General features: G+C 44.0%; 1 protein-coding gene across 2 annotated transcripts in view; it reads left to right on the plus strand.

Moving 5' to 3' along the window:
- LOC119433859 (F-box/WD repeat-containing protein 9) overlaps positions 1-10,483 on the plus strand; it is a 29,126-nt gene extending 18,643 nt beyond the window's left edge. For both annotated transcript variants that reach the window (XM_049658621.1, XM_037701134.2), the window contains exons 6-9: positions 514-754; positions 986-1,105; positions 4,667-4,831; positions 9,647-10,483. In XM_049658621.1, coding sequence (XP_049514578.1) covers positions 514-754; positions 986-1,105; positions 4,667-4,831; positions 9,647-9,733 — 613 coding nt within the window. In that variant the 3' untranslated portion in view covers positions 9,734-10,483. The remainder of the gene's footprint in view (positions 1-513; positions 755-985; positions 1,106-4,666; positions 4,832-9,646) is intronic.
- The last annotated feature ends 937 nt before the right edge of the window (positions 10,484-11,420 follow it).

Genomic DNA, 11,420 nt, shown 5'->3' on the forward strand with positions numbered 1-11,420 from the left:
AAGTGGAGCAATAGAATTCAAGACAGGTGCCTTTGTTTTTCTAACTACTTCATTGTTTTCTTCATTTGATATTGGCAGAGAAAACAATGCAGATGTTACTAGGGGGGGGGGGGGGGTATTTTGTAAGTGTTCACCTAGTGGACATATCCATTTCGTCTGCTGTTGAAGTGGTGATTGGCTGGGGGTGCGGTGTGCCTGTCTCCTCCTGATGCGTAACCTAGCCCAGCCAATGAGAACTGCAGCAGCAGACGAAATAGATATGTCCTCTGGGTGGAAACTTACAGAATACCCCCCCTGCAGCCCTTGAGGTCTGTAAGCTTGTGTGCAATCTTGTGTGTGCACATTGTTCTTTCTGTGTGCGGGGTAGCAGACCAGAAGTCCGTCTGGCCGAGCTCCCTACGTTTTATTTATTTTCTTCTCCCACTGTCGCGCCTCCATAACGCAACAGAAAACTTTGCAAGTCTATGATCTGCTGTGTAACATTGAGTCTCATTTCTGTCCTCATTGTTGTAGTGTCAAGGCACCAGTGTTGACGATCTGTAGCTCTGGCGGGGAATTCGTCCTCGGCAGCTCTGATGGGGTCATGTACCGGTATGACTTCCGAGAATCAAGAGAGCCATTGCGATATTGTGCTGCCCGGGGCGTCATCACCTGTATGGCTGCCGATGACCAAACAATCTTGGCAGGCACCAATGCGGCAGGACTGTATGCCATTGATCGTCGTGTGAGGAAGTTCAGGCCCGACTTGGCCATGGTGAGCAGCATGATGACACTTTTGTGCAAGCTTAAGGACTTGTCCTTCTTCGTTGTCAAATACCATATTTGCACATAGATAATGCGACGTGAATATGTGACGTGGGTGGTGGTGGTTACATGGGAATTTGTTACATGGGTTACCACAAGCATTGCATGACAATATAGTGAAGCATTTCTGGCTTTGTTGTATCATACGTAGCCTGTTCCAAGGGTGTCTTTATCCATGCAGCGTTTCAAGCACAGCTCTGTGACTGCCCTGTCTTTTGATTCGCGCCAGCTATGGATGGGAATGGGGAATGGGACCATTTATACAGTCGATATGACATCGAGTCCTTCCAAGATTATCCAGGTATGTGCATGTTGCATGCCTGCCAATGTTTATGATTTCTTTTTAATGTTCCTAATTTTTAGCGCGTGTTTAAGATTGTAATATTGACACCAATAGTTAACAAATTTTCATTGAGCATAGCTTAGGGTAAAACCAATTTCAAGAGAGACATACAGTCGCTATGTGTGTGTGTGTGTGTGTGTGTTTTTATGGCCCAATTTTCTGGACCCATCGATTACATGGAGCTAATCGTGCGGCAGCGGCATCAGCTGATAGAACCAACGTTATAACGGCAGCCGAATTTTAGCAGTTGTTACATGCATATTACATTGATAAACTTCAAAAAACATTTCTCCTTGTCTGCGATGTAGACCATTCTTGCTGCAACTATTCACAGTGTCCCCAAGAACTACATCTGTGAATCTATAATAAATAGGTAACATATTGAATAACCAAACAGTTTATAGTATTTCTTGCCGAATTTTACGCTTGTGCGCTGAACATTGCATGTACATTAAAGAACCGCAGATGGTTGGAACTGATCCAGAGGCATGTCTCCTAGCCTTTGTATTGCTTTGAGGCGTTAAACTCAATTAATGCATCAATAGACCAGCCTTATGGTACGTGCTATACTTGATCGAAAAATATGTAATGACAAATAATTCCAAGAGGATTCATTAGACGACTTGGATGAACTCCCAATGCTTCAATGTAGTTGTAGCCATGCGTAAAAAAGGAACATCTTGTGTGTTGCATGTAGTATGATCCACCAAAGTGACGGGTGTCTATCTGAGGCCAACGCAGGCACATGCTTTCTTGCAGACTCAGCTTCTCTCTCACGCACGCACCACTGCATTGTCTCTAGGACACTGAGAGATTGGTATTTCTGCTTGGCTCAGGCACCTGTTGGTTGCACTTGTTGCCCCTGTTGAAGCGTAAAAAATGAGAGAAAGAAAAGTTGTACGGTACATTTGGGACATATTTGCAGTTATAACATAATGTGCTTTCCCAATCTTTAAAACTAAAAAAAAAAAATTAAAGTTGATACTAGTAGTATTTGTACAATTGCAGCATGTGAAGGGGGCTACATGGGAACAGATGCAACTTATAATCACAGTTCCTTGGCTTATGGTTAGAGATACTAATTACCAAATACATGCCACTGTTGCAAACGGCAAGGGGCACAAATTGGTTCAGTTACTTTGGAAGAAGTTTTCCAACTGTCTGCATCCGGAAGCTTTTTGTTTTGATCCTATGCTAAGAAAACCTCTGCTGTCAGGCTCTCAGTAAAATTTATCTGTTAACTATTCCAGAATTGTAAATATGCCACACTAGCTTGAGCGAGTCATTTACTCTAGTACACTTTAAAGGAACACTGAAAGTTGAAGAAACTATGAAGTTGAGCTAGACTAGTGAATAGCTGGCCTTTGAAATGACTATGTAACTGTCATGCTAGTTTCATTCAAGATTTCATTCAAAATTTTATTCTTGAAAGGGAAAATTGTCATCTGCCCAACCGTAGCCTTCTGCTACCTTCCTCCAACTTTCAGGCTTCCTTCAGCAGGATTGATTTGCCTAATTCAGTGTCCCTGTGCATCAATTTGTCGATTAATTCGTCCCCACTCTGTGATCTGCTAGCCTCCTGGTTAGCTCGCATGGTAGAGTGACCGCCCCAAAAAGGCATTGCTCCCGAGTTCGGTTATAATCCGTAGTGACTGCGTTCCAATATAGGTGCCATGCAGAAATATTGGTGTGCTGAAATTACAGGGTGGTCAAGGTACCCAGTGAATTGCAACTGTAACCGGACCTCGTTGGATATAATGAAGTAAATCTTAAATGTTTCTCGCGGATATCAGTGTGTAACAAATATATGCTTAGAACGAATATAGGATAATTATTTATTTATTTATTTGTTTATTTAAGTTACCCCTATAGGCCCTCTGGTTGAGGGTATTACATAGTAGAGCACTGCACGGGCCGATTTTTTTAGCCCGGGCCCGGCCCGGGCCCGGAAATAATCTACGTTATCCGCCCAGCCCGGCCCGCCACCCCTCTACCTTAGGCCCGGCCCGAGACCGAAAAAGACATGTTTTTCAGAGTCGAGACGCATGAGGATAACTCGCTCCACGTTACATGCACACCACCGGAAAGTCCGAGCCCGGCCAGGGCCCGCGTCAAAAAACCCTAGCCCGGCCCGGGTCAAAAAGCACGTGCCGTTCCCGAGCCCGGCCCGAGCCCATAAAAAAACTGCCCTACTGTGCTTTCGGATAAGCCCAGTAGGGCAGTTTAAACCCGTGCAGTGCTCTATTACATAGGGGTGGGACAGATACAGATAAAGTGAACAATACTGTAGGTATGATTCCAGAAGAACAAAGTAGGAAAAGTATGATGTAAAATATAACCATCGTCTGTGTGTGCATGGATGTGCTTGCACATGTTATCCAAGACTACAGACAATCAAATGAGAATCATTAAAGCGAAACTGAAGTGGTCTTGCTCGTGAAATTGGAAATATTTGCAGTGCTTTGAAAAGCTGTCACAACAGAATTTAACTCCTGAAATTATTTTCTCGATTGTGTCTGTACTGATCTGTTGACAAAATATGATGTGCTTACAGTCGAACTTTGCTATAATGAATTTGCATCAGCCATAAAGATAACTTCGTTAAATACAGTATTCATTATAAGCACGCAGGCTGATATAGGTGGGGAAAAAAATTGCAATCAGGTCTGTGCTGAAGAAACACAAGCAGGGTGCCTCTGACGAGCCTGCAAAGGGTCTCCTATATATTTTGATGACCCGCCAACATCTTGCCGTGTTGGTCCGAGGCACGGGAACAACGATAAATTAGGTACACGCACTCAAGTAGTCCTGTCACAGGATCTGGCATGTACGTATAGATTTGCAGCTCTTTTTTGTCCAGCAGAACACACAGGGCTCTCTTTACGCTCGACAAAATAGTGGTGCTCGTCATTGCTAAAGGAAAAATTGGCCAAGTTCTCCGCTGTTCTTTGCACCATGCCTCAGTGCGCTGAGGTTTTTCCAACTACTACAACCATGTAGTACATGGTTCACTGATTCGAGTGCAGACACAGCAACAATAAATGCCAGACTAAATGTAAATCCAACTAGTATAACAACAAAATGGTCGCTTTCTGAACTGTGCAGGACACAGTGTATGGTGTGAAAAGTTCTTCAGCTTCCCATGAAAGTACACAACCTTCAATAAAAGTACAAAAATTCAAGTGAAAGTAAAGGAAAACCACATATAGTTATGTAATCAGGCGCACTATGAAACAAGAAATGTGAACACTTAACCAGGACAGCTGCCTGAAGGTCATCATGAGTGAAGTCTTGGAATTTCATTATGTTAGATTTGGTAGCGATGTGTGATGGCAACTGGTTCCACTCTTTTATTCACTCAAGGTATATCATGAAGGTATTTTTTGTGTTGGGTGCTACTTTACGACAAGGTTGGAAATGTAATTGTGAGCCGTTTGTAGTAGTGTGTTTCATAGTTCAGGCATAGCTTTGCAACATTAAAATCCACTCATTAAGTTTGTTGTTCCTTGTCTACTTCAGACTGTAGACGTGCCTCCATCAGAACCACGTGGCATGGTGTCCAGCATCCAACACACCTTGGGCAGTGTGCTGGTGTCGTTTGTCAACAGGCCCATGGTTGTCCTGGAGCCAACGCTCGAGCCAGCCGTGATTGCCTGGGGGCCCCAGCAGCAGCAAGTGTCTCGTGTGAGCATCGGGGTGCCTTAACACATTCACAATTAGACGATATGCAAAACCTGCAAGTGCGCTTCACTGCACGCCTACTTTGAAGTGACCAAGATGGCGAACCTTGGGCTAGAATTTCCCGCACTGTCCAAGCTTTCAAAACGCAAGTCTCAACAGCGCCGCTAGCATGAATGCGGCCATATTGGTTAGGGCAAGTTAGCTGTGTGGGAAAGCCCACTTGCAGCTTCGCATATCCTCTCTTGTTTCTTTGAGATGGCTCATTCTATACTTGTGGACAACTTTCTGCAGCAGCGAAGGCAAAGCTTACGGGAGTCTACAGGTTCTGCACGTATGTTACTGCGTCAAGTAGTCTGGCATCGTTTGACAGCGCTTTCTATTTGTTCTTCTTCTTCTTAGAGCAGACAACTGAATCAGTCTGGCTTGCTACTTGTTACGATTTCGCATTAGCCAAAATGTAGAAGCACAAAGTGAACAAGTAGAATTCATATTTAACACTAAGTTGAGTATTTTATGTCATGTTTCAATAACTGCTGTAGTAAATAGGGCATTTACATTTTCTGTTCCCCAGCTTAAGCAAGCAGGAACGGGTCTGTGGGACTATCATTAGGAGCATTGTCATGTGCACACTTACGATACGTTCGACCAGTCACTTTCAGCACTCTCGCGGTGCGGTTTTCATTTGGCTGGTTGAAATCAAGCACTCGGAACACATTCACCTGGTTCATCAGAGTACTGTGCTTCATCTCGGAGCACTACACTCCCACCTCCAACCTGGGGGTAGGACTAAGATCCGACAGAAATTCGATCACACGGCTACTCCGATTGTTCTGGGGGCACCTGGAGCGCAGTAGAAACCAATCCAACGTACTGTTAGCCTCCGTAGCATTATCTTCATTGCCACAACTTCTCTTGCTAGTATAGGATGTGGTACAGGCTACCTTGGTTAAATGGACTTAGGTGGGACGTCCAGACTTTGTCCTACATAAAATTTACATTGGTGGATGCATTTGGGGCTTACCTATGGGTTTTCTTCACTGAAAGTGCCTTGCTGTCATAGTGTCTTGCTGTGCGCACGACAGTGCAAGCAAACCTGGTAAGATGAGCTGCTCTTCACAGCCCGGTGCGTGCTGTCCACACACTGAAATTAACTCTGTTCGATGCCGAGTGCCATTTGCGTTTCAGTCACAGTTACTTGTGCTGCCTGGACCTCTTTCGTTGTCATCAGATTTCATTAGGCAATCTGTTCGTGAAATCGAACCAGGGAATAAAATCGGGAAGTAAATGTCAGCTATGCTTGATGCTGGACTAGTTTGGTGAGGTTGAATGAGCCTTGAAATGGCATAAGAATACGAAAAAACAAGAGTAAGCAATTAAAGGACTAACAAATGGCATTTATTGAAAACCCAAGGCAGAAAGAAATGTGGCATGAGAATAATGTTCAAAAGGACAATTGAACAGTCACATGTGATCGCTTTTACAACTAACTAGAATCTCATTATACCGAAAAAAATGGATATAACAAAGTAAATGGAATTCCCCTTGAAATCTCACCATAGAAATCTATGTGTTTAAAACTTCGTTTTAACAAAGTAATATTGTCCTCCCAGTGGATATAATCAATCAGATTCAGTCCGAGTATATCGCTTTCCGTAAGGTTCGGTACTCAGTCAGCGTGGTAGTTCAATTCTACCCCATCCCTGCATCGAATACATCATCAAGCAACATTGGTTTTTCTCTCCGCTGCGCCAATCTACACACGAGCAGCTGCTCACTGGCATCGAAATTCTCGCTCCCAAGGCAGCACACCGTACAGGCTGGCGCACCGTCTTGGGCACAAAATCATGCATCTACAGTGTGTGGCCTCCGAGATTGCACCTGTGCAATCTCTGAGGCCATGTCCAGCTGCATTTAGCCTGCGCCAGCCTGTGCAATGCCCAACAGTAGAGAGATAAGTGTGATGGTGCAAAAGACCAGTGCATCTACTTCTCTCTCTCGCTGCTGAGTAAAACGAGAACTAGATGAAAGCAGGAGCCAACATTTCGACAAGTGGACTTGTCTTTTTCAAGGCCGTTTCACCGGTTTCATGGACGAGTCAAGAGGAAAGCTGAAGCGAGACATTGGAACGGAAAACAGCTATCATAAAGGCTATCGCACCAGAGGCAAGGTTCTGACTGATGTTGCAGAAATCGCAGAGCGTGGTAGCACTGAACTTATCATCGGAAGCTGGCGGCTGGGTGTGATTATGTTGCTTTTTTTTTTACGTGTAGCAGCAACGTCTCATTAGTGTGATTATTTATCATATACTTTGGCGGCACCTCCGGGACACCAAAAAATAAAAAAAGCAATGGGGACACCAAAGCTGGAACCTGGACTTGTCCGGCCGTGGATTCGGGCTCGCCGAGGCCACCACATGCGGGAGGTGTGTAAGATCACAGACAGCTTTTGTATGCGAACAACTCCCAGCACCCCCTGTCGCCAGCGGCCTGAACTGACCGACCGCCCTGGTTCTACCTTTGATCCCCCCACTGCCCACTTTATTATAATAATAATCTCTGGTGCTCCCCTGAGGCCTCCATTTGCTGGTTACATGTGCCCTCCTGGAGCAGTGGTTGTGAAAAATCCAATTCATTGTTGCGACAAAAAACAAGCCCTGCGATTTCTGCAACACCATTCAGTACCTTGTCACGTCAGGTACAAAAAAGTTGCATGGTAGACAAAATCGAACATTTCTTTACTGTATTATTAAAATTTCGTTGCATACATGGCCGTGTAGCGGTTCCGTGGGCTGCAAAGCCACCACCTTTGGATGTTTAAGGTTGCACCCCCCCCCAATGGGCATATATTGCAGTAAAGGGCTATACATACATGGATATTTAACTAAGTAATGCATTCTATACGAAGGAATTTTGGCTCCCCCTCCAACTTTGTTGTAATCACTTTTGAGTGTACTTCTATGCTTGTATCACTTTTCTTGCTGCCTCGCACCTTCAGGAAATGCCAATTATTAGTGTGCGCTTCACTCATTCACTCTTACTTCTCAGTGTTTGTGTACCTGTCTTTGTGCCCTTATGCTAGCGCAAGAATGATGAAATCAAAATCAGGAAGGCTTGTTAGGACGTAACCAGCCACACCAGTTGAGGCATCACTGCAACGACCTCGATGCTTTTGGCACGTAAAACCCCAGAAAGAAGAAGCTTTTACAGTCCGCTCACAAGATAATGAAGAGAACAGCATGCAGTAGCAAGTTTATCCTCTAAAATTATTTTTCTGATTGCCGAGGGTGTTCTAGTTGAAAGGTGATCCACAAGCATAGATGTACAAGGTGTGTTCAAAAAGAAACCGAACTTCTGAAGGAGCGCGCCAACCGGCAGAGGGAGCGCGCTGCGGCTACTGAGCGCATGTAGTGGCAGGTTTAGACAACAAACTGCCATTTGCTGCGTTTCGCTCTGACCGTTAGTTGGCGAGCTACAGCCGCTGAAGTGAGCACATGAACAAGCTGTTCTTCGGATTGGTGCCAAAGTGACAATGAAGGAATTGGAAGAACAGCGTGTGTGTGTGAAGTTCTGCTACAAACTTGAGAAAAATTTCACAGAGACATTTCAGTTGCTTAGCCAAGCATACGAGGAGGACTGTATGAGTCGCACGCAGTGCTATGATTGGTTCAAGCATTTTGAAGACGGAAGAATGTCGGTCGGTGACAATACCAAGCCTGGACGACCTTCCACATCCACAGATGATGACCACGTCGAGAGAGTTTGAACTGTGATTCGTGGAAATCATCGTTTGACTGTTCAAGAAGTCTCTGACGAAGTGGGTATCAGCGTAGGATCATGTCATGAAATTTTGAGTGACAAACTTGGGATGCGTCGTGTCAGTGCAAAATTCGTGCTGCGTTTATTGACTGACGAACAGAAGCAGACCCGTGTTGAAATCAGCCAGGAACTGCTCGCCGCTGCCAATGACGATGAAAACTTTCTTAAGAACATCATAAGAGGCGATGAGACATGGGTTTATGGCTATGACATTAAAACGAAAGTGCAGTCATTGCACTGGGTGGCCAAAGGTTCTCCTCGTCCAAAGAAAAGCACGCATGAGTCGGTCAAAAATGAAGGTGATGATGTTGGCTGTGTTTTTTGACTGCAAAGGCATTGTCCATCAGGAATTTGTGCCACATAGTCAGACGGTAAACAAAGAAGCTTACCAGGGAATCCTAGCACATTTGAGAGATTCTGTGCGCAGTAAGAAGCCTGAATTGTGGGAAAATCAGGCGTGGATGTTGCATCATGACAATGCCCCGGCTCACACGTCGCTCCTTGTCCGCAGCTACTTAGCGAAACACCACACTCCTGTTGTGCCCCACCCTCCTGTTGTGCCCCACCCACCATATTCTCCGGACCTAGCACCAGCAGACATTTTTCTATTCCCCAAGCTGAAAACCACCTTGAAAGGACGTCGTTTCCAAACCGTAGAGGAGATCCAGGACAATGTGAGAAGAGACCTGCGCGCCATTCCAGAAAGTGCGTTCCAGGAGGCTTTCCAAAACTGGAAGAAAAGATGGGAAGGGAGTGCATTGCCAGTAGAGGGGACTACTTTGAAGGGGACAGCACTTACAATGTTGTACCATAAGCAGTAAAGGTGTTATAGCAAAAGTTCAGTTTCTCTTTGAACACACCTCATATTAGTGTATTGATCCTACACACCACCAATTCTACAGCTGGAGTGCACTGTGACATGGAAAACAGATGATATGAACGTACATGCCAAGTCTGATACTTTTACTCACGACTTGTCATGTGACTTCTCTTTTTTGCGCAGTTCCACTTTGACGGCAGAACGCTGGCAACAGTGGGTTCTGAAGTTCTTGAGGTTTGGCACCCAAAGTGCAAGACTGGAATCGTGTGACCAGAAATGGAACGTGCGCTGTGATAACAATATGCAGCTTTTTTTGCAGCTCATTGCAAGAACCCCCTGACATGAAGTTCAAGAAAATTGCAGGCGTAATAGTTGTGGAAGCCCCAGTAAATGATCATCTGATGCATGCGCTGTTGTACTCACGCACTTGAATTTCAGGTGATGCGATTAATCTTTATTTCCAATTTATCATCAAATTTAATTGTTTAGAAGACTTCAGCAGATTTCTGTGCAGTTGAAACTTTGATGTCAATGTTTTTTATCCAATAATGACTTGTGTGCTTAGGCCAGCCCGAACATTATTTTGATAGTGAAGCATGAGCAATAATGCGGGTGGCTTGTTTCACGAAGCAAGGACTAAAAGGATGCCGGTGCTACTGTAATATTTTTGTATAGCAGTAATTCGAGCCTCTTTCATGTTCCAGCAATGCAAAGTTGTGCCTTGTGCACACGCCTTGTCGCTTTTAGTGTATAATACTTCATATCATATATTTGGCTCATCTGTCAAGGCATTTAATGAATGCAGACACTCTTTTGCTGTTGTCAAGAGTGCCCAGCCTGTTACGATAAAGGCTATATACTGTTTACCTGTAATACATATATAATTACTTGTAATTAGGTTATAATTACAAGAGACTAACTTATTTGTAATACTTATCTATGTGTACATCTTCCTTATGAAATAAGGGTGAGACTCATTTTGACGTTTGTATATTTATAATTAAAAAATCTTTTCGGTGACCTGTTTTGAGCCACGAGTACAGTTCATAGGGGCAACAGTAGAAAGATATACAGGGTATTTCATTTTAGCTGCACCAAATCTTTAAAAATTGCCCGTGGCAGATAGCACAATTATAATCCTTGATGAGGCGGCCATTACTCGATGAGGCGGCCATTACTTCCACGAGAAATCAAATGCCTAATTGAATAATTAACATAATTACGCTAATTAACTCTTTAATTAATTATTTCACAGCACATCTTTCAATCTACAAATTATAGCCGCTGAGTTCGCAAAGCGTATTCACTTAGAACGAATTCTCAGGACTGAACCAGTTTCTAGATATTAATGTTCAAAGTGTCCAACGAAATGCAGGGGCGTTCCAGTTAACTTTGTGCTTCAATGCATAAAACAGCGTTTACCTCAAAAAGTTATAGCCTTGCGAACTCAGCGGCTATAATTCGTAGATTTAAAGATGTTCCATAAAACAATTAATTAAATGTTAATTAGCGTAGTTATGTTAATTAGTCAATTAGGTGTTTTGATTTCCCGTGGAAGTAATGGCCGCCTCATCGAGTAGTTTGCATCAAAAATTATAATTATGCTATCTGCCACAGGCAATTTTTAAAAATTTGGTGCAGCTACAATTAAACACTCTGTATGCTTGGCAGGAGTGCATGATTTCAAAGTGCACATCCTTGTATTCTTCAAAATGTTGCACACATGACAAGGGGGAAGGTAAAATCAAGCTTTTTCTAAGCCAACAGCATAATCTGCAGTCACTTGGTAATAATCCTGCCCTATCTGTTCAGTAGTCCCTTGTGGAAGCTATAGGCTTCTTCGACGAGTCGTGAGGGCAAACACATCTAAATGTTGTGTCCTTCCGCGCCCTATCGTCTGCTAGTGGTGAGCACTACATCATCCATGAACACTGTGCAACAGCGCAGCGAGATCAGC

Source organism: Dermacentor silvarum, chromosome 11 (genome assembly GCF_013339745.2).
Source record: "Dermacentor silvarum isolate Dsil-2018 chromosome 11, BIME_Dsil_1.4, whole genome shotgun sequence".
Lineage (NCBI taxonomy): Eukaryota > Metazoa > Arthropoda > Arachnida > Ixodida > Ixodidae > Dermacentor > Dermacentor silvarum.